The sequence below is a fragment of the Meleagris gallopavo genome, chromosome 3 (assembly GCF_000146605.3).
Source record: "Meleagris gallopavo isolate NT-WF06-2002-E0010 breed Aviagen turkey brand Nicholas breeding stock chromosome 3, Turkey_5.1, whole genome shotgun sequence".
Lineage (NCBI taxonomy): Eukaryota > Metazoa > Chordata > Aves > Galliformes > Phasianidae > Meleagris > Meleagris gallopavo.
This window is the reverse complement of record NC_015013.2, coordinates 21,058,369-21,085,329: the sequence shown is the minus strand read 5'-3', so window position 1 is coordinate 21,085,329 and position 26,961 is coordinate 21,058,369. Positions and strand designations below refer to the sequence as shown.

At 40.4% G+C, this 26,961-nt stretch overlaps 1 protein-coding gene and 1 long non-coding RNA gene across 3 annotated transcripts; one reads left to right on the top strand and one right to left on the bottom strand.

The window, feature by feature from the left end:
* The first annotated feature begins 8,463 nt into the window (after positions 1 to 8,463).
* Positions 8,464 to 11,921, top strand: LOC104910170 (PHD finger protein 7-like). 2 transcript variants are annotated; one of them, XM_031552777.1, is made up of 7 exons: positions 8,464 to 8,816; positions 9,139 to 9,774; positions 9,965 to 10,130; positions 10,206 to 10,309; positions 10,532 to 10,639; positions 10,792 to 10,910; positions 11,058 to 11,921. In XM_031552777.1, the coding sequence occupies exons 3-7, from the start codon at positions 10,041 to 10,043 to the stop codon at positions 11,351 to 11,353; spliced, it is 717 nt and encodes a 238-aa protein (XP_031408637.1). In that variant the 5' UTR covers positions 8,464 to 8,816; positions 9,139 to 9,774; positions 9,965 to 10,040; the 3' UTR covers positions 11,354 to 11,921. The 2 variants fall into 2 exon arrangements, with proteins under 2 accessions (XP_031408637.1, XP_031408636.1); XM_031552776.1 differs by having other exon boundaries at positions 9,965 to 10,309.
* A 78-nt stretch (positions 11,922 to 11,999) lies between these two features.
* On the bottom strand, positions 12,000 to 13,396 carry LOC116216437. The gene is made up of 2 exons (XR_004159172.1): positions 12,854 to 13,396; positions 12,000 to 12,767 (listed from the first exon to the last, which is right to left on the bottom strand). It is a non-coding gene; the product is annotated as an uncharacterized LOC116216437 (long non-coding RNA).
* Between the last annotated feature and the right edge of the window lie 13,565 nt (positions 13,397 to 26,961).

Genomic DNA, 26,961 nt, shown 5'->3' with positions numbered 1-26,961 from the left:
ATAATTCAAGGAAAGTTCGTTCAGAAAATATTAAGATTGCAGTGTTCATCTTTGAGGAAGGAAATGAGATTTTTTGTGGTGAGCTTCACTTTCTGAACACATCTTCACGCAAGCATCTTTGTTACATGTTTGCCAGTAAAAGTTCAGAATACTGCTAACAACACACTAAATCGGAAAGTTCATAGAAATGTTATTACGTACTACTTACTTTTCTTGTCTATAAAGGAAGTGGAAATACTTTTTGAGGAATGTGTCACACTGCTCAAATGACTCAATAACTAATGGAGAATAGCTCAAGTGATGAATTACATGTCACAGGATGGTATTTGCAGTTCCAGATGGACCCCATCTACACATTTAGGTGTCTAAATATACTTTGTTTTCAACTATTCAATACAGTTTGCCTCAAATATTTAGGCACTTGAAAATGAGTCTTGGACTTCTATGTCAGTTGCATGGTTTTGTGTAAATTACCTTAAATATTTTAAAATTCCTGTGCTGTTAACAGTTGAAGTGCAGAGCTTCTATACAATATACATTATTTTACTTTGCGCCATTATATTTTAGTATAGTTATAGAGACATACTAAAGGAATACAAATTTATTTAAAATGTAACTAGTTGATAAGAATTCTATATATTCATTACTTCACCCAGAAAGAATGTGTAGATTCACTGGTAACTTCACTTTCCATAATTTGTATCTGGCACTGTAATAAAATAGGTTTTATATCATCACTTTTTTGTCATGTCTACTAATTAGGAAAAGCACAAATGCCATTCAGTCATTAAAATTAAGAAAAATACTATAATCATCAGTTTATCCCTCATCATTATTTTGTAGCTGTAATTGTGTCACAAAATGAACGTTTTTTTTTTGTTTTTTTTTTTCCAACAGATCAGATTTTCCTGCTTTGGGCAAAGTTATGATGCAGATGTTATGACACAGGTAGGCTTTTCTATTAATTGCCAGATCCCAGATTGCTGCCCAAAACCTGTAGGTGCAAATTACATGAACTTATACGAGTGGAGAAGTAGCACCCACAAACTATCAAAAATGTTAATATGAGATACTTTACAGCTCATTTTGAAAGTGAAACACATACAGACTGAAAGACCTATTCAGGTCTGTCACTAATGGCTGTGATCAAGCACAAAGGTACAAAAAGCATCATCACTGCTTGCTAGAACATCGATTTTCTTCGGAGTTCAATTTATGTCCATCCTATTATATGAGAAAACGGTAAAACCTGGAACATTCAACCAAAATATTCTTGTAGGTGACACAATAATTTTCAGTGCTTAAATTCAGATGGCTGAATTTCCTTTCTTTAAGTAGATCTCAGAGTCTTCCAGTCTGATAAAGCCATGGCACCATGTTCACCATTAGCAAATTCGCCCGTTCACTTTTGTTCATTATGGACCTTGGGTTATGAATCATATAATATATTTTATCATGTTCTTTATCTAGAAGTATATTTTTATTTTTATTTTTTTATATTTTGTATTTTATATTTTATTATTTACGTCCAGGATTAAATATCACTGATCAGTTAAAATTAACAAAGATATCTAAACAGATTCCTGAATAATAGACAAAGATTCTCCAATATTATGTGTGCATTTAATGTAGATAATTTCTGTAGATAATTTTACTTACTCCTCTCGTGGTAAAGATCTATGTATTTTGTACTTTCATAACATAACTTATCTATTCTATCTGCAAATGTGCCATGCAGTAATATTTGAAACACTTCTAGAAAGTTTTCTTGATGTATAAAGATAACGCTGGGTTATTCCAGCTTGGAAAAAAAAAAAAATGGAATTTACAAAAAAAAGAGGGACATAGCCTTGGCCTTAGTCAAAACTCCAAATGTTGATATTCTTAATAGCTGACATACAACCGTAACATACGAAGGATATGAGTATACTGTATTCTGTATATATGTGTGCATGTATGTATATATGTAAACGCATGTACGCAGTGAAACAACCAGCAAAAATTAAGACTTTAAACACAGCGTCTGATGCAAAAGATGAAACTCGTTTCAATTATTAAACTAGAGAAAGCATGGGAGATGAGCTTTATCAGTTCAGTGGTTACCTAATTATATATAGAATAGGCTTTTTTTAAAGCAAAGAAATACAGTAAAAGAAGAAAAATAAATTAGACAAGAAGAATCAGTCAGTGAACAAACATCCTCCTACACTATTTAGATGCACTTAGAATCAATGCAAAAATCTCAGAAGAGATTGTCCTGAAGACAAAATCTGAACAGAAATGAAAAACACTTCCTGAAGTACATTATAACCCACCTTAGAAAGTTTGAGGAGAACAATCCCAGATACTGAATGTTTCTATATATGGAAAACATAATTCTTGAAAATACCTTTTGTGCAACACCAAACTTTGAGTTTGAAACTCAGCAAAACAGGAACAGAAAACACCAAAATGAGGTTGCTGCATATTTGCTGGAAGATATAAAAATTCAAGGATCTTCATTGCTGACTTTCTGAAATTCCAGAAATTTAAGGGAACTAACGTCAATTTTTCTGAGTGACTTGAAGGAAGTATCTCACTTGCTCTTCACCCTAGCCCTTTGGGTCTTTTATGGTCTTTTTATGTTGATGTTTGTCAATATGCGTATTTTGTTTGTACGTTCCACACTTCAAAAATGGATTTCTTATCAGGGGGAGTCACCCTCCACATTAAGAAAAGGATAGATTGTGAAGAGCTGCTCTGAGAAACAGCCATGATTAGATTGAGATCTTGTGGGTGGACATCAGGGAGCAGATCAGTAAAGGACATTTGGTTATATAGGCAACCTTATCAGTGGGAACCTGTTAATGAGGCCTTTCTTGCTTCAGCTAGAAGAAGCATCTCACTCTCAAGCACACCCAGATATCTGCCAAGAAAGCAACACTGAGGGCTACAATTAGTCCAGGAGACTCCTGGAGCTCATTAAGGATAAATTCCTAGTCTAGGTGTTATATAAATCAACCAGAGAAGCATTTTTGGTCCTGGTGCTCACCAGTGCAGAGGAGACCTTTGAAGTAGTGGATTTAAGACTATGTAGGTTATAGTGACGGTGCACTAGTTGACTTTGTGATCTCAAAGGATATGGGTTGAGTGAAATGCAAAGCCAAGACCCTGAGTTTCAGGAGAGCAAACTCCTGGATGTTTAAGGAACTACTGCATTGGATTCCCTGGGAAACTCTCCTTAGGGACAAAGGAGAGAGCTAAGCAGACAATTCTTTAAGGCTGCCTTTCAGGATGTACCTCTCCTATGAAGAAAGGTTGAGAAACCTGGGCTTGTTCAGACTGGAGAAGGGAAGACTTTGGAAATCATTACTGTGGCCTTGCAATACTTGAGGGGACATCATAAACGGGAAAGAGATTGAGTTTTACATAGTCTCATAATGTCAGGACAAGGAAGAATGGTTTAAAACTAAAAAAGGGTGTACAGCTGGAAAAGTAGCACAATTAGGATGGTACTTTACATGTGTTACACTTGGAAAGATTTTCACGGTGAAAAAGAAATGAAGGAAGAAATGCTTACCCATATCCAAGGATCTAGGAAAACTCCAAAGAGAGGGATCTCCAGGAACAGATCTTTCCACCGTGGTAGTTCAGCCCTTAAGTGAGGGTCTAGGAGAAGTGGAGCCAGGTTCCACCCCTTCCAGTCACACAGCTGAATTGCCTTAGCTGTGCTCCCAGGGCTGATTAGTCCTTGCCTCAGGTGAGCAAACAGTGGTTCAGACCATGACTCAACAGTTCCCATACAAGGGGAGATTTAGATGAGTTGTTCTGAGGAAATTTTTTACTCAGAGGTTGGTGAAGCATTGAAATCTCTGTTTGCCCAGACAAATTGTGGATGCCCCATCCCTGGAGATGTTCAAAGCCAGACTGGATGGAGCCCTGGGTGGCCCGATCTAGTGGATTGCTACCCTGCCAATGACAGAGAGTTGGATGTAAATGATCTTTAATATCCCTTCCAATCCACATCATTCTACATTTCCATGGCCATTGTTGGCTGGACCTTTGTTATGTGACACAGTGAAGTACTACTGTATATGTCACTGGTGAGCATCAGACCAAACTATTGAACATTATTTAAATGATTTAGTAAAACAAGTTCAAATAAGTTCAAAGAGTCCAAAGATAAGTAGCAGTGAAGAAGGCCTGTAGTCAGGAATAATCTTCATTTGATTTGACTGTAGTCATACGGCTGCTTCATAACCAATACAACAATTTAAGACAAACTGAGACAAGACTCTGAACTACACTGAGACCCTTTAGGGGCTACAAAAGAACAGAGGAATCCAAAAGAAAAAAAAGAATTGCTCCATGTTTTCAAGTCTAGGAGAAAGCATAATGGCTGCAGTCATCTTTCCATATCAGTGCTGCCATAAATTAAAAGTGTGGAGTAACTTCTGTAACTTAAACTAACTTAAAATATTCAATTTTATTTTATAATATATTTGGCTCTTTCTCATGAGTGCAGGATTTCAGTGAATGGGTGGGGAGGCTTCACTGTCCATTTACTCCTCCATTAGTAATACTTCACAAGCTGTCCTGAAAATCAAAAATCTCATGGAAAATGTGTAACAAAACTGAGATTTACCCATTGTCTTTTGTGGAAATTAGCCTTACAGAGGAACCATCAGTTTTCTGGAAAGTTTCTGCAAGTATTTCTCTTGGGCATGATACATTCTATCCCGATTTGGAATATGGTAACGATACCATCTAATGAAAAATTTTTTGAAAAGGCCACCACCATCTAGTGATTAATATTAGTTAACAACACAGTGATTTTTCTTTTCAAGTGAGCTTTTCCTAAAATCAATACAACTTTAGATGTCCCATCTGTTACAAAAGACAACCTCTTACTAATTCAGTATTAAAAATCTGCTTGAGTTTGTTGCAACTCTACTTACCATTTCAGCAAACCTGATCTGACTTTCCAAACATCCTAGATAACGTATGCATAATTAACAGAAAGCAAGTAGTGCCAGGAACATTAATAGTGATAGTCATACCAATAAGACAGATTTCTCATCTCTTTTGCCCACATGTATCCAGTAATCTTTTTTATACCCTAACACAGACATAGTATAGTACTTGAGAATATCATAAAATGAGATGGGTTTTCAAGACGGTTCTGAAGAAACATAAGGGAAAATTTGCCTATGTCTTGGGTCTACATATACCCATACATACATATAATAGATATTATTTACATCTCCACCTATGTTGCAGCTATGGAATAATGTATAATTGAGATTTTAAAAATGTATTTTTTCTGTCTTTACAACTCTGAGATAGAAAGCAACCACTGTGAAGATACAGTTTTAACTCATGAATCCGAAAATTTACGGAATGTCAACACAATATATTGTTAATATAAGAACATATATATGGCAGTATTTTTAACTTTAAAGACTAGAAAACAGAATGAGGAAAATATACAAACTCAAAAATCTTAAGCTGCAGTCTAACTGCTCTGAGCTCTGATGGTGAGTTTATAACCCTAACAAGGTTGGTAACAACAGTTCGTGTGACATAACATATCTGGGTTTTTGGAGAAGAGTTTTGTGAAATATAAGATGACAGACTGCTGATGAGCTGGGAAGCAAGCACCAGGCATTCAGGGCAGATCCATGAGAAAGTAGACTGGAAGCAGAATTTGAAAAGGGATGAGCTCACTTGGTCCTTCAGGGGTCAGAGGCTGGAGTCAGCCACACATCACACAGGAAAAAAAAGTAAGAGGTGAAAAGTATAAAAAGGTTAAAAAAACCTTTTGTATTGAGCAGCTACCACCTGAGCTTGGATGATCACCATGAAGAAGCTTATTTTTCCCTTATTTTTTACATGAAAATTATCTCTTAAGGATGGAACTGTGTTTGAGATGTCTGCAGCTTAGGAACCAACTATCTCTATTATTCCTGCCCACAGGGATTAGATGCCTAACATCTAATCTAAATCACACTTTCCTTAGTTTAAAACCATTCCCCCTTGTCCTATCACTATCTACCTGCGTAAAAAGTTGATTTCCCTCATTTTTTAAATTCCCTTTAAATATTGAAAGGCCACAACAAGGTCCCCCCACAGCCTTCTCTTTTTCAGGCGTTTTGCTCCAATTACTGAAGGATACAGTTCAATATATGTATGTATATAAATATATACACATCTATATACACATACACACAGAGCAAGATTAAGGCAGAAAACGAAGACAAGATATTGCCAATCAATTTATTACAAATTCTAAGCAGTTAAGGTATGCAGGTAAGATTGGGAAGTTAGCAATAGCGAAGAGAGGAATACTAGTCAGCAAATCATAAAACGGGGATAGTCACCACCATATATCCAGTGAAGTCTCATTGACCTGCAGGTTTTGCAGGTTGTCAGCAATGTCTCACTGACCTGCACAGCTGCAGTTCAGTGGAGTTCTCCATAGGATGCAGTACTCTAGCTGGGGCCTCATGAGCAGACTAGAGAGGGACAATCACCTCCTGCACACTGCTGGCTACTCTTCTTACGGAACCCAAGATGCCATTGGCCTTCCAAACTGCAAGCACACACTGCTGGCTCATGTTTACTTTTGCATCAACCAGGACCCCTAAGCCTTTCTCAGCAGGGTTACTCTCAACGCATTTTCCTAGCTTATATACATACCAGGGATTACCTTGACTGACGTGCAAAACCTTTTTAAAGCACTGCTTTATTGAACCTCATTAGGTTCACAAGGTCCAATCATTCCATGGAAGTCATATTTTGTCTTACTTTCACAAAGATGTTACCAGTCTTTTATAAACTAATGAAGATATTAAGTGAGTCTGTGTTCATAAGCTAGGAAGATTTCAGAGCACAAAAGAATGTGTTAAAGCCATCATCTTTCTGAGAGCAGCTATATGTATAATGGGCAATGTCTGGAATAGATAAGAGTATCTCTGCACTTACTAGCTGCAACTTTCTTCAGTGCTCCATAAATGTTCCTCCTAAGCTTTTAAAGAATTTCTACAGAGGCGTTTCATATTACTACACAGCCAAGCTGTATACTAAAAGAAATTTTATAAATAAGAATTGTCCTTCTAACCACTTACACTATATTTTCCACTAAGTTCTTAAAAACTATTGAGTGTCTCCAAAGTCAGGCTTACTTTCAGTCCTGTAAATTTCTCTGAATGTATGTTATCTGTATGTAGCAATGGGACAGCTTAATACAATGTAAAAGGAGTTACAACAAAGGTGTCATGACAAGAGAACAAGCACAATAAAGTGGTGGTATAAATGAATGGAACAAGACTGCTCACCCATATCAGAAGATTTTAGGTTTGTAAGGGAAAGCTTCACCACAGAGAGACCTCCAGAAATAAATCTTTCTCTAGTGCCAGTCAGACTCTAGAAGAGGTGCAGCCAGGTTCCATCCCTTCCAGTCACATAGTTGAATTGCCTTCACCTGTGTTCCCAGGGCTGACCCAGTCCTTTCCCCAGGTGCTCAATCAGTGGTTCAGGCCATGACTCAACAGTAACCATACACCTTCAGTTCTTTAGCAAGCTGATTCCCAAATGTGATATTCTTAAAGCCCTAGGGGAGCACAGTTCAACACAACTGTGTTTTCATTCCAGTTTTGGGGTTTTCACACTCCAACGCAAACAAAGTCTGGCTTGCAGTGTCCAATGGGATGCAAAAGAAAAACATCCTTCCAATCTAAAACTGTACAGCGTTTATCCTTCTGTTTAATAGTTGTCAGGAGGGTATGTGGGTTTTCCATAATGGGACATATTTCCATCACAATTTGACTTATACCCCCTTCAATCCTGAAAAAACTGATAATCTGTGGAGTGAGGCTTTCTGACTGGCAGAAGTGCAGAACTGCACTGTGAACAGCAATCTTGTAATAGTCCTTGAGTCACAAACTTAGCAATCAGAGGCTGAGTTCCTCTCCTACCTTCCATTCTTATGAGGTACTGTGTCTGACTTGCAGGCTTAGCTTCTGTCTTTAGAGGTACTCAGACCATTTCAGCTGCTTTGCATCATTCTGGAATTTCAGTAGACAAACCCAGCAGATTTACAGCAGACAGTACTTCATAGGGGTCTACCATTATTTTATCAGCAGTTATTTGTGCAACTCAAGAGGTTAAACTGTATCCGCTCATAGAACACAAGAAGCCAATTCTTCTGTGACATTACATTCTTTACCTACACCTCTAAACCAAATGGTAAGTTGAGCTCTATCTGTAGCATCAGCACTTCCATCTATCACCAAAGCACAACACTAGAAATTAGAATCATGGAATCGTAGAATGGCTTGGGTTGGAAGGGATCCCAAGGATCATCAATTTCCAACCCTCCTGTCACAGGCAGGGCCACCAACCTCCCGATCTGGTACTAGAGCAGGTTGCCCAAGGCCCAGCCAACCTGATCTTGAACACCTCCAGGGATGGAGCATCCACAGCCTCTCTGGGCAGCCTGTTCCAGCACCTCACCACTCTCACTCAGCCATTGTGACACACGAAGTGTGTAGGAGTGCTAAGGCTGAGGGCTCAGGCCGAGCTCAGTTCTGACCTGGTGAGGTGAGCAGGGAGGAAGGGGCTGCCTGAGTCTGCCAAGGGAGGAGGAGGGGCCCCAGCACTTGGGGGCCTGAGCTGTGAACTCACCCTCGTCCCACTTCTCCCACAGGTTGGCACAAGAGCGTGCGGAGGAGAAAGCCCAGCGCTACTGGGACAGAGACTCTGCAAGTGCTCACTGTCGACGTGCACCACGTCCATGGGGACAAAGAAGCCTGCCGGCTCATGGGAGCCGGGTGAAAGTAAATTATCCCTGAGCGCAGCTCCCTGTTGCTGGGCAGAGGGGTTCTGGGAGTCTGCCTGCGGCAGAGAGGGGAGGCGAGGGCATGCAGGGGCACCCCAGCCGCCACGGACAGGGCCCCTCTGCTCCTTAGCCAGGGCGGTCGCCGTTGGGCTGTGGCTGCCTGCTGGCACTGTTGGGCCTGCAGTGTCCCTTCCCCTCCAGGCCTCCGGCCCTGCCCCTCAGCTGGCACTGCCAGCTGGCATCTGGCTCCACAAGGCTGGCACTGCCAGCTGGCATCTGGCTCCACAAGGCACTCACTACTGTTACTTTCTCCTCTCCAGAATGCGTGCTGTGCGCCCAGGGAGATGCTGACCCAGACATCTATGGGCGCAAATGGATCATCAAGAGGGTCTATTTCCATGAGTTTTGTGTGGTGAGTTCCCTCACGGCTCCTCCTTCCATCATCCTCCAAACAATGGATCCCTCCTTTCTGCCCTAACAAGATCCCGCTCTTCTCCCACACAGGTATTTTCTGGCGGTCTTCTTCAAGAGGCAAGAACCCAGGAGGGAAAAGAAAATTTAAGCCTCCCTGACATTATACTTGCAATCAAGCAGGCCGAGCAGATGGTGAGAACACGACCCAAACAGGGAGGTTTGTTTCAGGAGAGGCTCGGCGAGCTTAGCCTGGTTCAAAGAAAGCAATCCCAGCCCTTCCAACCAGCTCCAACCAGGAGCTTGCAGATGAGCCCTGTTCCCCAGCCCTGCCCGCATCCTGTGCCCTCCCCAATGGTGTGCGGCCCGCTGCATAGGCCCCGAGCCTGCCACTGATGGAGGCTGCTCTGCTTTCTACAGCACTGCTTCATCTGTGGCAAGAGGGGGGCCTTCATCACCTGCACAGAGACAGGCTGTGACCGCAGCTTCCACCTCCCCTGCGCCTCAGAGGGTGAATGTGTCACCCAGTACTTTGAAGAGTTCAGGTAAGGACTGCCAGCCCTTGCCTGTGGGCTTCCAACCCCTGCTGTCAGTACCAGCCAAAGAAGCTAGGAATGCGCTGTGACACCTCCCAGCAGCCAGACAGAGCCAGAGCCAAGGCCTGGGGCTCCTTCCTGTTCCTCTGTTCTCCTTGCAGCACTTCTCACCTTGTCCCTCTCTCCCATCTTCCCCCAGGTGCTTCTGCTGGGAGCACCGCCCGCAGAAGGCAGTGGAGGCTGTGCCAGCGCAGGACACACCCTGCATCATCTGCATGGACTGCGTGGTGGGGAACAGAAGTTCATACAGCACCATGGTGTGCCCATCCTGCCGACGCACCTGGTTCCACCGGACCTGCATCCAGGTAGGAGCCCTCCCCTTGCCCAGTGGGGAGCATCAGGCACCGCTCACGCTCACGCTACTTGTGTTTCTGCTGCAGAGACTGGCCCTGTATGCAGGCGTTATTTTGCACTGTCCCCACTGCAAAGACGAAGACGAATTTTTTGATGCAGTGGCCGCCATGGGGATCCGTATCCCACCCAGGTTGGTATCCCACTCCTGGTTCTCCAGGTGTGAGGGCACAAGAGCTGTGCCTGCCCAGGGACTGCCCCGGCAGGCCTGGCTCTTTGCTGCCTCTGGTGAGCGTTGGCCTCAGCTTCACGGAGAAGATAGAAGTGGGGTTGGGCTGGAAGAGTAGGGATGGCCTGGGTCTGTCTTACTACAGAGGCAGCGGGTGCTCATCAGATTCCTTCCCTTCTCTGGCAGAGGACCAGTGTGGGACGACAACTTATACGCACAAAAGGGAGACAAGAGCAAGCGCTGCAATGCCAGTGTGTGCTGTTTCCCACACGGCAGGGAGCGGGCAGGAGAGGGGTGAGTTACCTCAGCAGCCCTCTGGGGCTCTGTGTGGGATTGCAGCCTCACCACAGGCTGGGGGGCACAGACTGAGCACCAGAGCTGTGCAGGGTACACTCCCTGGCTCAGGTCACGTAGACCTCACAGACTCGACTCGTTTGTTTCCCCAGGCCCTGGGAACTGCTCCTCTGCAGCTCCTGTGCTGCACAAGGCACCCATCGGCACTGTTCCAATTTGAGAGAGAGCACAACCACGTGGGCGTGCAACACCTGTGCTGGAGAGGGCACCTGTAAGAGTCAAAGAGCCAAGTGTCACTGGGCTGAGGCCTGGCGAGGCCTTGCTCAAGTGCCTTTGGCCCAGGAGGGATGGGAGCCTCTCCCACCCCAGGGCTGGAGTTCCATTTCCATCCCGCTCACCTTCCTCCCTCCCCTTACAGCCTCCAGCTGCAACGTGGACAGTGCTGGCCCCAGCACCGCCATCCAGCTGGGACTGGGGCCTTTCCTAAGCCCCACGGTGTCGGACAGCAGCAGCAGCTGCAGTATCACCAGCCAGGCATCATCAGGTCCAGTTCACAGTTCCGAGGTGCCTGAGAGCAGCGTCCTGCCCAGACAGCGCACGACAGAATGGAGGAGAGTCTGCTCGCGTTTACATCGCAATGATGACGCGAGCAATGAGCCCCAGGGATGCTGCGGAAGCAGGGATGCTGCAGAAGCAGCTGTGCTGCAGCCCTGAGTGCCGAGAGCAGTGCCTCGAACTCTGCCAGCCAGGGGACATCACGGCTCTCGAGGCACTCCCCAGCAGTCGGTTACAGCTGCCAGTGCAGACAGGGACGGCAGGCCCAGACGCAAAGCAGCTCTCCACTGCAGTGCCGGCTCCCAGCTTCCCCGAGCCGGCTCCCACCTTGCCGTGGGAGCAGGCACTCATGAGCCCCCAGTGCTGAGAGCTGCACCCACACCTACGCACTGCGGTGAGCACCGGCGTCCTCGACGGATTCCGCAGGGGCGGATGGAAGCCAGTCCAGGCGGCCAGGGTGGGCCCGAACTCGAAGCCACTCTCCTCTCAAACATCGGGTTGCAGAGTCCCAGAGCCAATGCCGAAGACACGTTGGGCCCAGAATACCAACCGCTGGTCCCACTGATGCTATAGGAGCGGCCGTGTGTGACCCCACATGCTGGCTACAATCATCAGAGTCAGTCACAATAAATCTGAGAGTTCCTTCATGCCATTGTCATGGCATTTTGTTCTTCTCTGCCTTTCCCGAGGTTACGAGGGCAACTTCAGGGTCAGAAACCACGGGGATCCCTTCCCCCCAGCACACACCCCATTCCTTCCTCCCTGCGGCACAGTTCAGGCTGAGATGGGTTCTGGCATCGTGCTATGTGGTGGAGGCCAGGCTGGCAGCTGCAGCCTTGTTCTGGGGGTGTTTCTGACATCTTGGGGATGTCGCTGCATTTCGGACACACAGGCAGCCCCGGGGCTGCTGTTGGCTGTGAGTTGGCCAGGACTTTGGCTTTCCTCCTGCATTTGGACTGTGCTACAAATATGTTTCCACTGCTCATAAATGTGATCGTCACCCTAAATTTACTTGATCCAATTGTCTAGAATAATATCCTGCTGGTCTCTTCCTGGATCCAATGTGTTCTACTAAGTCTCCCAGTGCAGTGTGACATCTTTCATGCACACAGAATTCAAAAGGCTTTTCCAGACTGGGCAGTCCTACAGCAGGAGTAGAGACCTGCTCTTAGTTGAATAAACACTGTTTGGCATTCTGGTTTCCAGTCTAAAATTTCTCCTCCTTTCACAACTTCAATATTTCATGATCCTTGATCGGTCCACGGTTTGGTATCTACAATCTACAGCGTCCTTCCATACCTAAGGAAGCTTGCAAAGACTTTGGCTTTGGTATTTGATGTACAGCCTCCTAGTGCTCACCCCCAGGCTTCAGTATCCCTAAGGGATGGTAAAACCAACATAAATCACAGACTGACAAGCTATTGGTGCTTTCTTCTTGGATACTCTGCAACCCCACACAGTTTCAAAAATTCATGAAACTTGTTGTCAGCTGTGTTAATTCTCCCTTGTATCAGCACCCATAAGTAGTTCATTCACACAGTGTAGCTTCCAGCTATTTGTGCTGCCATCCCACCTGTAACAATTGGACAGATCAATACAACAGGAAAGGCATTACAACAAAGACATAATGACAAAAGGGCTGGCTTTTATAACACTTACAATAGAGAAGTGTTATATAAAGAAAGGGAAGAAGATTGCTCATCTGTATCAGATTTCAGGTTTGCAGGAGAAAGCTTCACCAAGGAGGGACTTCCAGGAAGAGATCCTTCCCTAGTGGCTGTCAGCCCTTAAATGAAATCTAAGAGAGGCGCAGCCAGTCTCTACCCCTTCCCAGTCACACAGCTGAATTGCCTTCACCTGTGTTCTCAGGGCTGACCTGGTCCCTTCTCCAGGTGCTCAATCAATGGTTCAGGCTGTGACTTAACAGTTACCATATACCACTGCAGAAAGGGAGAATAGCATGCTTTTTTTTTTTTTCCTTATTTTTTTCTGTAATACAAAATGTACAGTCTTTGGTTGCACTCCAGTTACACAAATTTTGAATTAACTAGGCCCTGCTATGTGAAATACCTCAAGACGTAATGGCAATACATGTTGATCCTGTGTTTGGGACGAGCGATTACCCATGCATTACGGCTCACTAATTATGAACTGTAGAACACATACATGACTTTTAAAAAATATGCCATTACACATTAATCCATGATTAACTGTGCAAACTTGTTATATATGAACCTATAACAAAACATCTGTATTTTCATTTTCAGTATTATAAGTAAAATTAGAATCCTCTGTCTAAATGCCTGCAAAATCTGGTCTTCTGATAATTATCTGGTTTATCAGAAGTGTGATTGTTTTTATGAAGGAAATCTCTGCCATCTCTTTTGGCAGTGTATTTCTGAATAGCTGCTTTTTGTTCTTTTGAATGCAGGCAATGCAGTGATGCTGGGACTTGATTGCTCAAGTGTAAAGAAGTTCATAGTTTTTTGAAGTTATACCACTCCTCTCAAACTGAGATATAAGGATAGCACTAGTCCTTGTGATAGAATTCTGATTGTAAGATGAATTTATATAGATGATTAAGTTAATATGGGAAAGTGCCCTGTAACTACATAGGGTCATTCATGTTTTTTTTCTTAACAGAAAAATATGGATTGGATCAACAAAATCAGTCATGTATCAGAAATAAACCTGACAATCAACTTCAGAAATAGTTCTGGATTTTAAAACCCACAGAATTACAGAATTAATAATAAAAAAAATAAATATTAGACTTGTATTAGCAGCTAGTCTGCTAAGTGTCTTCAGCTTACCTTGTAAAACGTAGCTTTCAGTTTTAATGAATTTTTAAGATTGAAGAAGCTTTTATAATTTATTTTGGAATCAGCCACGACTAACATTTTCAGTAATATTTGCCTAAATGTTGTTTCCATATTCAGTCTCTAAGGAAGCATTGGCTGTGTGGAGTTCAGTAGCTCTGAACATCCTCTCTATTATTATTCTAAAAGGAGATGGTACTGCAGATACAAAGTTGTCTTTTCTGGATATTTAGATTTTTGAAAAAATATTGTAAAAAAACCAACAGATTGCAGACTCATCATTGAAATTATAAAATCAGAGTGGGTGGTGTTGATACATGTGTTATCCTCTTTGGTCACATTCCTTCCAAGACTCCTTAAATTTCAATCCTCTTATTAAAATTCAGGGATGAATCCCTGTTCTACTAAGTTAACAGCAAAAAACAAACAAAAAAATTACTCAGATGTTTTCATGTTAAAATCAGAGGTGTTCTCCTGTTAGTGTGCTCTAAATGTGTAATTTAATATTGTAAACTCAACATTGACATAAATGCTATAAGCCTACCTATTCATTTAACAGCTGATGTCTACATCACAGCATGTGAAATTTAGGGAAATATATAGAGATATTTAAATGCCTTTTATTGCAGTAATTGTACTGAAAATAACAAATTGAACCTGCACATTCTGATATAGGGCCATATTCAAGACACTGGCATATGAGTGACATAACATCAGATGACATATCATAGGTTATTACTGGCTCACTGATTCAGAGAAATAGAAAGAGAGGATAATAATTAAAAACAATGATGACTCAGAGAGAAGAGAGGAACAATAAACCTAAACAGATAGATAAATGTCCAGAAGTGATAAAACATTGAAATGAATTTCTTCTTCCACTAAGGAGAATATGCAGTTTTTTGGCAAGCACACTGCGAACTGATGTGATCTGATTATGCTTATTAATGCTGCTAGCTGTATTATTAAGACAGACAAGGTGGAGAAGCCAGTGAAGGGCCATATAGGCAAACTGATCCCACCTGGATAAATGCTCCACCTTTTAATTCCTTTTTCACTGCATGAGTAAATCAAACACCAAAGTTCAAGAAAGTCAGACAAGCAAGTGATGGGATTATAGTTCAAGATGAAAAGTTGGGGATAGGTTGGGGAGGAGTGATGAATGCTCTTTCATCAGAGGAATTATAAACAAATGTGATATTTCTTCATAGAACACTTAGTTCTCTTCCCTGTCTCAGGTCATTTAACACATGCTTTCATGGTAAAATAAAGCAGTGTTTTCCAAAATTACAATTATTTTAATTTATAGTGTGCGTAAAAAAAAAACAACTGCATTTACTGTATTCATCCCAGTAGATGAAGAAAGAATTTCCAATTTCTAACAGAAATTAGTAATGGAAGCTCACAACCTATATTTCTGTATGACATGAAAGAAAAACAGGATCATAATGTAGAAAACATATAAATGATATATCAACGTCACAAACAGTGGGATCAAATATAACTTCAGCAACTTTGCTCATGACAGTAAGCTGAGTGGTGGATTTGACACAATAGAAGGAATGGATGCCATCCAGAAGGACGTGGGCAAGTTTGAGAAGTGGGCTCATGAAATCCTAATGAGGTTCAACAGGACCAAGTTTAGGGTATTGCACTTGGATCAGGACAATCCCAGATATGTTTACAGGTAGGGAGAAGAACTCACTGAGAGAAGTTTTGCGAAGCACCTGGGGTTCTGGTGGATGAAAAGCCAGACAAGAGCCAACAAAGTATGCTTGAAGCCAGGGCTGTACCCGGGGCTGCATCAACAGAGGGTGACCAGTAGACAAAGGGAGGGGATTGTCTATGTCTACTCTGCCTGTATGAGGCATCTGGAGAACTGTATCCAGGTCTGGGCCCTCAGCACAAGAAAGACATGGAGCTATTGAGTGGGTCCCAAGGAGGGCCATGAAGATGGTCAGAAGGCTGGAGCAACTCTCCTGTGAAGACAGGATGGGGGTGATGGGCTTGTTCAGCCTGGAGAAGAGAAGGCTCTGGGGACACCTCATTGCAGCATTCCAGTACTTAAAGGGAACTTGTAAACAAGAGAGAGACTGTCTTTCTACGTGGGCAGATAGTAATAAGGCAAGGGGAATGACTTTAAAAGAGTAAAAGAGGAGAGAGTTAGGTTAGATGTAAGAAAGAAAATCTTTACTCAAAGGGTGGTGAGGGACTGGAACAGGTTGCTGAGAGAAGTTGTGGAGAAGGTCAAGGCCAGATTGGATAGGGCCTTGGCAGCCTGATCTACGGCATGGCATTTTGATGATGATCTTTAAAGATCTTTTAAGCCTTCCCCGATTCTCTGATCTGGAGATAGAAACAACGTATGTTATTCTGTAAAGATGTGTTTTTCCTGTGTAGCTGAAGTGGATGTATTTCTGATCTTGATCAAAAGTGGACAATCGTACTTACAACCTACAACAGGATTTGGAAATAAGGATTTTATTAGAGCTGTATTTGTATAATCACAGAATCACAGAATTGAAGGGGTTGGAAGGGACCTCCAGAGATCATTAAGTCCAACCCCTCTATCAAAGCAGACTCCCTGCAGCAGGTTGCACAGGTAGGTGTCCAGACAAGTCTTGAATATCTCCAAAGAAGGAGATTCCAGAACCTCCTTACAGTGCCAGGGTTGTATTTCTCAGAAGAATAAATTTACTGTTTTTTATCATAGTTACTCTGTTTCTGGTTCTAGTATAGCTTGACTAATATTATTTTGGGGGATCTTAAAAAAGTTCATGAATACAGATGACAGAGCAAATGGATAATGGCATCTACCAGGAATAAATTCTGATGTATAGCATGAGCATTAGAATAAAAAATCAAAATAAGATCTTTATTCCCCTCATTCACCAGAAAATTCAGTGGAAAATTTACTGACTACTGTGAGAAGAGGTCAGAATTCCTCCATGTCTAACTGTTCTTCTACCCATTAATAGCTATTTTGAAATATAATGGAGGATATGTGGCAGAAGACTAAAAATATTTTTGCCTGTCTTTGAAAGAAAGACTCAAGATACTATGTAATGTTAAGATGAACTACAACTCTCAGAAGAAATTAAAAGCAAATAATCTTAGAAACTATTTGTGTTTATCTTGAAAAAAAAAAAAAAAAAAGAGCATCAGTGAACACTAACTCTGTGAGGATATTTCTTTGCCCAGATTTCCTCTAATGAATAAAGAATAGGTGTCATATAAGGCAACACAAGTAAAGCCTGAGATGCTATTTAACATAGTCCAGTCCAGAGACTGTGTTCAATAATTAGCAGCAGATTATAGCCAAAACTGAAGAAATATGTAAAGTACTTTTCTATTGGAAAAGTTGGGAGTTGGTCTACAGTCTCATATTATTCTATATTTTCTAACTCAGAACTGATGGAATAGCCAGAGTACTTAAGCATACAAACTACACCTATGTCAGAGATATTGCAAGATGTGAAGGACAATATATATTTTATTTTGTTATTTACACTTGTTATTTTCTTTGTGTAACAGTTTGCTTCTAATGCCATCAATCAACAATATGCATACAGTCATGCTATGGCTAGCAATTGGCAGACCTTAACTCCTCAGTGTCCACAGGGCTTTAATCATAGAATATCTGTTTATGGTTGGCATCATGTGGATAACCTGACATCCTGCTTCAGCCTTCAGGAGAGAGTGACGACACACTGCAAATAATAGTATGAGCTTTAATTTCAGTAAATAACTTGTCTTGTGGTATTTTTGCTCTGATTTACTTTCTTAAGAGACATTATCATGGTTTAGCTCATACGTGTTCAACATTTTGGCTTGCCTGGATGGCATTAAGTAAAGAAATTGCCTTGGACTGCATAGGAAATACATAATAAAGTTCATTTATATAAGCAAAAAAAATCTTTTTAAAATAATTTTTATAAAAAAATATACATTAATAAAGCAACAAAAAAGTTCCTGGGGCAGCACCTATGCATCTGGTTCTCATGGGACTGAGTCCAGGTAGGAGCCCTCCTCTCATCCTGTGGCAAGGCAGCACACAGCAGCACTACGCACTGCTTACACTCCCTCTGTGTGCTTCTGCTTCAGGGATAGCCCCTGAACAGTGGCATCTCTGCTTCCAGTGCCTCCTCTGCAGAAACAAGGAGTGATTTTTTTCAGAAATGTTCACCATGGGGATGCAAATCCCACTCAGATTGGTGTCCTTCTGTCATCTCTGGAGATTTGAGGCCACAAGAGCTGTCTGCCCAGGGACTGCTCCGACAGACCTGGCCCTTTGGTGTCTGAGGGAATTGGCCTCATCTTCATGGAGAAGCTGGAAACAGAGTCTGGGTGGAAGGGCACGGATGCCTTGGATCAGCCTTAGTCCAGGAAGTATGTCCTTCTGACCCTCCTGCCACCAATAAATGCTCCACAGCCAACTCATATCTCATTGACCCCAGCACTGCCAGCAAGGGATGGGGCCATCCCATGGCTCTGTGGCACCAGAGAGTAGCAGCTCTAGCTGTATTGGGGCCAGCTCACTGTTTTGGGGTGCCTGAGGGCAGCCTGGTACCTGGCCAGTCCAACCAGATTGAGACAGACCAGAGAACAATCCACTCTCATTTACACTGGGATGAAGATATCTATAACCAGCTCTGAAGAAGTCTTTTTCAGAAGGAGCAGGGGCAGACATCAGAGCAGCTTTCAGTTGAATGAAGGCAGTGTGGTATTTTGGGTTCCATTCAAAAAAATCTCCTTCTCCTTTAACAGCTTCATATGGTGGTGTCACAGTCAATCCATCATTTGGTATCCATAATCTACACCATCCTTCCATACCTGAAAAATCTCATAGTTCCTGTTCCAGCTTCAGCACTGGTATTTGACATATCACCTCTTTTTGCTCGACCCCCAGGCTGAGAATGATGGTAAAACCCAGATAAATCACAGACCAACAAACTATTTGTGCCTTCTTCTTGATTGCAGTGTATCCAACAGAGTTAAAAAAATGTAGATTTATTGTCAATTATATTATTTCCTTCTGTGTCGCAGCAACTATAAGATTATCTACAGCTTCCAGGTGTTCCTGCTGCCATCCTTCCAGTCCCTTAGAAAGCTGATTCCCAAATATAGTCAGGCTATTTTTAAAGCTTTGAGGGAGCATAATCCAACATAACTCTATTTTCCTTTCAATTTTGGGGTTTTCCCATCCAAATGCAAAGTCTGTCTTGCAGTGTTCCATGGGATGCTAAATAAGGCATCCTACATTTGGGCCAGGGGTTAGGTTGTTGTACAAGCTGTGCTGGGACACTTGCAGCCTATAGGCTGCAGGTCAGAAGTGCCTGGAATAGCTTTTCACTGAAATCCGGACTCATTAAACATCTATTTTTGCTTGTATTTCTATATACAAAAAATATACATAATGTACTAGCACATAACAAGTATATATAAGTAGTATTTATAAATGACTATTGAGAGGAAAATGAAACACTGAAATCTTTTAAAAGAGATCAGCATTAATTCTGAATGTTTTTTGTATTTAGTTATTCAGACAGTTGGGTAATTGCAAACAGTACAGAAAAAAAAAAACCAACAAACAAAGCACAAACAACAACAAAACAACGAAAAACAACCTGGTGATCTGCTAATGAACTCTGAATCCTGAAACCAACGCCAAGCAAAGGGCCATTGTCTAATCAAGCCACCGAAAGGACTTAGAGCTTTCAGGTACTTTCAAAGGCAGAAGAGGTCAGCAAGTGCACAGAAACATGCAGCTTCAATTCTATTGGCATAATGAGCTGAAACACTGCTTCTGTCTTTAGTAAACACATTAGTGTGAAAGCAAGGAAATTAAGTGCAATTTTCAACACAGAAGCATGATTGAAGCAGTTACAAGTTTTCATAAATATTCTGTGTCTCGCTTATAAGAAACAACTCATAATACCAAAGATGTATGTAGCAGAACAGATAATTTTTTAAAAAATTGAGTTGTGAAAATCTGCATATTTAATTATTTTTTAGCAGAATTTGATTTATCTTTGGAAGTTAACCAGCAGATTTATAAAAAATGTTATGTTTTCCAGAATCTCAGATATTAGTTTTGTTAGAAAAATTGTCTAAGGAATTAAGCAACTTTTGGGCTTCTGAAGTAGATTGATTCCTTTTTTAAAAAAGAAAGAAAGAAAGACTAACTAATTAACTAAAGCAGGACAAGATATGTAATAAAGGCAACACTTTCTAATTTATTTTGTCTTTAAGCCCATTTTATTTATAGCAGTCTTCCAAACAGAGAAGGATGAAGTAACAAAAAGAGCAAATAAATTCACACAAAACTAATGACAATCTCAAAGAACCGGTTTAAAATAAACTCACTGCCATTCAAAAATGAGGTGTACCCGCAACACAATGAAATTATGAACATTATACAGGTATGATAGATGAATACATAAGAAGAAAATAATTTTAGTTTTCCCAGTGTGCACTCTTAGGTGTTGTAAAGTCCTGCTATTGAACTGAGTTAGGAACTTATTTAACACAGAGGCTATTCATACACAGGGAATGAGAAAGAACAGAGTATGATCACCTTTCTAAAATGCTAAATTGATGGAAAATGAATGTGTGCAGTTGTCAGTGTCTTTTCATGGGAGTTAATTGAACCACCAGTACCAGCTTGGAGAGACTATCCATAACTTCAACTGTTTCATTTGAGGGAAAGCTTCGAGAACAGACATGATCTGATGGTATTCAACAGCTCACTGCACTGACATGTCAATCATCTTTACCACTGACTATAAGCAAAGTGAACAAGGATGAAATAGAATAAGATTCTGCAGAATTTAGAGTTAGGGACAGGAAAAGTGCTTGCATGAGAAATTAATACATCCACGTGATCTTACATTGCTGTGTCTCTCAGATACAATGTTCTGAAATTGGTTTCCTCTTATGGGATGACTCGGTGAGTGATGATCTTAGGTACAAAAAATATTTATTTTTACAATTTTCCACACATTTCATGCTAAAATTGAACAGACCCTGACTAGAGTCCTTACCAAACTAAGTATACTGGTACATTTTTAAAATCTAAGTCAGAGAACTTATTTGAAATCTGAATTTCATTACTTGTTGGAGCCTCTTTTGTTCTCGACAGTATTAACATATAAAGCCTTTTCCCTTCAGTGCAATACCAGAATTTTATTCAAAGATGATATTTTTTATTTATTACTCTTGTTCAGAGGGAAAAAAATAGACTTTTAATTCAAGCTTCTAAAGTGCCGCATGACTACTTAACTAACACAACACAAGGGAGTAGTACTCTCCATCAAGCAAAGCAAAAATGACTGAGACTATCTAAAAAGTGTTACAAGAGATTTAAATAAAAAATAAAACTACATTGTCTTCTGGCAGATATCACTGTGCATGGTGGTGACATCCAGTACTGACTTAAGAAGTAGACCAAGTACTTTGTGTTGCCTACAGATTACGCAGTATTCAGCATTTTGTTCTCTATAGACGCTTTTTCCTCCTTTGCTGTCAATATTTTGTTTTGCATGGTGTTTTCTACGAAATTTTGACATAAACTATATTTGCCAGAATTTCATTTTGCTCTTTTCTCTCACTGCTTTACAACCAAACCACGTGACATGGACATGCTAAGGAAGATTGCACTCTGGGTTTGTTCAATACTGACTGCAGGCTACACGGCAAGCTGGAAACTGTACTACTGGACAAAATGCAGGCTGCATTTTTTCACTACTTTTCCACTACAGAGATATCGGTTTTTGGTGTGTGTAGTATCTTTTCTCATTTTTGTACATATAGTATTTCTTATCACATTAAGGTTTTGTTTAGAGGATCTGCTATCGTCATTCACACAAAAAAATCAAGTGCATTTTTGGTTGTGCTTCTTCAGATTCAGTTTAAGTTTATAGGAGCAGCAAAATCTAGTAGCATGGGAGGAATGCAAAGCATTTTCAACTCTGCAGCCTCAATTTGGTAACTAGGTTTCATTACAAGGGAGAAAAACAATAGATATATTCTCTGAGTAAGATGTTTAATAACCACTTCAGGCGCCCTCAAGCACTATCCAAAGCAGAAAAATACAAATAAGTAGGTAAATACTGCATCATCAGAGAGAGCATAAACCACTGTGTATGACACGATGCTTGTGTGTTTATTTGTGGGTTGTTCCGAAAGTAATGCCTTCTATTATTTCCATGGAAACAACAACGATGATAGAGAAAATTCTCAGCTACAAAATACTCTTTTTCAACAGTCACAGCCATTAGCTATGTATTTTTGCCAGCAATGAAAACAAGCCTGCATGTTGCGCTTGTAAAAATCTGCACCAGTGGAGGCGATCTGCTTGCACAAGAATGTAGTAAAAATCATTATATAGGTATGTGTCCAAACTTCATTTCAGACATTAATCATGAGATTTTTGAAAACATTTGAGTTGTTAATGATTTCTTTCCCACTATCTGAAGAACATAAAACTAAAGTTGTTCAAGAATATCTTTCTGTTCAATTGTTTCTCTGCTATGCCTGAGAGTTAGCTCAACAGAAAATGGAATAAGTTCAGAATAAAGTACTTACAAATAAATTTAAATAATAAAAATAGGCGGTGGAAATGCAAGGGGGAGGCTGGATTTTGTCCTCTCGGTTTTTAGGTCAACAGATAAAATCAGTTCTCCTACTAGACAGAGGTCTAAATGCCAGACAACTTGAACTCTGGTTCCCTGGAATAATGATATGCTGACAGCAAAGCTCCTGATTCCTTTATGCCCATGTTGCGTGCAGAGAACATGATAAGCAGTTAACAGCCATGACTCCAATACACTGAAGTGGAGGATTTTGTTGTATGCTCTGTATGAAAGAAACATTTCTTATTATTGGTTGTCTGGCAACAATGTGAACACATTGCTGTCGGAAGTGGTGTACAAAAATATTCATTTAGAAAGCTCTACTGGGAAGTCTATCCAGCAATATACAAAAGGTAGCTCATCATACCTTTACGAAAAATTTAGGCCTCAGAGACAGCAGTATCTTGATGCAGGTCAGCCTGGCACTGTGTTTCTTCAGGACCGGGGAATAAAACTCATCACTATTTCTTCTAATAACACAGTTTTGATTTATAAGCCATTACCTGCATTTTGTTTTACATGGGGTGGTTAGAATAGGAATTTTTTGGTATGAATGATGTTTGAAACTCACATATCAGTCCTTTTTTTTTTTTGCTGTATGTAATATTCCACAATGCTCTGTAAGACTCTCAGGTAGAATCATCAGTCATAGCTAAAACATAGATCAGAACTACTCCTGCCCCAGGCTTTTTGAAACAGAAAAATAAATGCCTCTAGCACAGACCATCCACTGTCATTTCACTCCCAATATGCCCCCAGCTTCTTGGAAAGCAAAGCAATTTTCTCCCAGGAGAACCATCAGGGTAGCATCTTTGAACTGAGACAAACTGAGACTGTTTCAAATGGAAGCAGCAGGGCAGACAAGCCAACCCCAAAATAACTGGTCCCTTCAATCATGAGCTTCATGCAACAGTGGTGAAAAGCAAACACAGACATATAAATGTAAATACACCATACAGAAATAATCTACCTTCAATGCCACCCTAACTGGCTGAAAATGAATATTCCCATCAGTATGTCTAGATTCCGGATGTCTTGTTTCATTATTCTCAACTTCAACAGTTTTCCCATCTTAATAAGTTCCGTATTCCAGACTATATATCTTCAAGCAGAAATCTTTTTTTCTTTTTTTTTCTTTTTTTTTAGTGTAATGGAACAAAACACTTAGATCTATCAAACAAACACAATAGTAAAGATGATGTATTGAAGCATTTCAGTACAAGGATAAAAGCAATCAAGTTTTGACACAAGTGTACAGAATTTGTTGCTCTGCTGTGACTTTCACCTTCTCTCTTTAAAATATTGTCAGTGGTTTAACTTCTTTATTCAAACCAAGTTGTTAATTTTACCTTGTGATATTTAATATAAAATGGTATCAATAGAGGCTCTGTAAGAAGGTGTGGATCTGAATAATGTTGTGTTTATAAGCATACCTTCGAACGTAAGAATTTTATTTTTGTGGTATTCCTAGAATATTCTAATTAAAACAAATGGAGTTATTTGTGTCTATGAACAAGATTTTCTCTACCTCTTTATTCAGAAACACTTTAAGTGCCCATACTTAGCTGGATTATGTGACTATTGTGGTAAGTATGTTGGTGTGAATTCAGCATAAGTAAATAAAAGCTAACAGTTAACTGTGAGTAGTTGCTGTCATGTTTGCACATGACATGGACAGAACTAATAAAATGCTGTAAGTTAGATATAAACTTCTATTAACTGTTATATTTTAAGTACAAGAAGGAAACATTTCATTGACCAAGGAATACACAGCTCACTGCAACGATCAATCCTCTACAAAATCTTATTGCATTATCAGTGAACTCATATTAAATATAAGTACAATACAATCTTTGTTCTACAAAAAAACAATAAGAATTACAGACGTATATGTAATTGCACATATATACACATGCAAAGAACTTAAGCCAATTATAGTTCAAATTGCCTATTTATTTTATAGTAATCTATATGATTGTACCATATTCTGTTAAATTACACATATGGCATTTTTTCTCAGCAAACAGCATTTAGAGTTTCTGTATTAAAATCATTCTATTTTTACACAGACTTTATAAAATATTATCAGGTAATATACTTAACAGCAGTTCCTTTACAAGTTTAGGTACTGGAAACAGGAACAGCAACTCTAATAAATCTACTCACTGATTTACTGGTAAGAGGTAAATGTCATTTGGTTACAGATGACATTTCCGAAGAATATGAATAATTTATTTGCTTATTACATGGGTAGTGGAGAATTGTGTGTGCTTAAGATATTAATTTCCTTTCTTTCAAGTTGTCACACGTGTGACAGAAGATGTGATAGTTCAGTGCGTTCTTCTCTATTATCATTTCCAACAGTAAGTGGATTTAAACAGTTGGTTGGATTTGCTTTGGATTTTTCAAGTTTTAACATAAATACTTGTAATCTTTAATGTCAAAGTTTTCTTTGAGCTACCCTGACAATGAATAAAGAATATAGCTAATTTAGTTTCTTAAAAGGTGTTTAGTCTGCTACAATCTTGAGCATAATAAGAAAGAATCTTTTGAATATCAGAACTGATGTGTTTAATAATAATGAAATAGAACGGTTCACATTTTTATTTCGTTAAAACTGAATCTTTTGTGTGGTTGCTCTGTAATTTTCAGCTCTCAGTAATTTAGTTATATAATGATTCACTTCAGAGTAATTTGAATGGGATAATATATGTTTGAGGACAGTATAGGATGAGTCAAGATCAGCAATTCTTTGACTTCAGTTTCATAATTCAATTTTACTTTAAATTGAGTTGTGGGTTAATTTTCCGTACTGGCGTTACCTACATATGTAACAAGTTAGCTGAAGAAGGTTCATAAACTATACCTGTAACTGAGTGATGGGTGAATTTCAAAGACAAAGGAGGAAATGGAGGTAAGTATTACTGGGCTAGAAATTACTTGACAGTTTCTTCATATTCCAAATTGTCAGGCATGATACATTGAACCAGATTTTTTACAAATAGCCATTTTATCTCATTTTTAATATCTCCTCTCTTTGATATAAGCCATTTCTTTTTTTCCATTTCTACTTAGCAATATTTTCCATTGTCACTTAGCAAAAGTTCTTTGAGTTGAGGCAGTTTTCAAAAACAATCCCAGAAGGATGTTGTAGACCAGTCACACTGATGTCTGTGCCCATTAACAAATTGCATTTGTGTGATTTACCAAAGCCTCATCTGGCATGTAAATATAAGCATCCACAACCTCTTTGGGCAACATGTTGCAGTGTCTGACTATCCATACAGTAAAGAATTTCTTCCTGATATCTAGTCTAAATCTACCCTCTTTCCACTTAAAGCCATTTTCCCTCATCCTGTTGCCCTTATAAGAAGTCCCTCCCCAGCTTCCCTGTATGCTCCCTTCAGGTACTGGAAGGCTGCTATAAGGTCTCCTAGGAGCCTTCTTTTTCTAGCAAGTGCTGCACCACTCAGCTTGGTGTCATCGCAAACATGCTAAGAGTGTATTCGATCCCCCTGTCCATGTCACCTACAAAGATGTTAAATAATGCTGGTCCCAGCACTGATCCCTGAAGAATGCCGCTCTTCACCAGTCTCCACTTCGACACGGAGCCACAGACTGCAACTCTCTGAGTGTGGCCACCCAGCTAATTCCTTATCCAGCAAGCGGTCCATCCATCACATCCATTTTTTTTCCAATTTGGTGACCAGGATGTCATGCAGGGTTAGGGCTTTTGCACAAGTACATGTAGATGGTATCAGTTGCTCTTCCTTTATCCACTGATGTTGTAACTCCATCATAAAACAACACAATGTTTGTCAGGAATGACTTACCCCTGGTGAAACCATGTTGGTTACTACCAATAACCTTATTTTTATTTTCCATGTGCCTTAGTAGGGCCTTCAGGATGATCTGCTCCATGATCTTACCAGGCACAAAGGTGAGACTGGCTGGCTGTAGTTCCCCGGATCTTCTTTTCTTTCCTTCTTGAAAACGGAGGTTATGTTTCCCCTTTCCCAGTGTCCTGAGATAGGTTCTTTTACCTATCTTTGAACATTTTTCTTGGCTTCTGTGTGCTTTCTCTAGTTTTCCAATGGAAACAGATTGTTTTGCTGAGTAGTTGAAATGTGATGTAAGGAGAGAACTGATTTTAGGCAAAATATTTGAACATTTTGGACCAATTAGTTACACAGTGGAAGAAATAAAAGTAATAAAAGGATCAGTGGCAGAGGCAGGAAAAGATGATGCATTCTTTGAATGTATCAACACTTTTTTTCACAACACACTTTCACTTTTATTGGACTAAGCTCTTTCC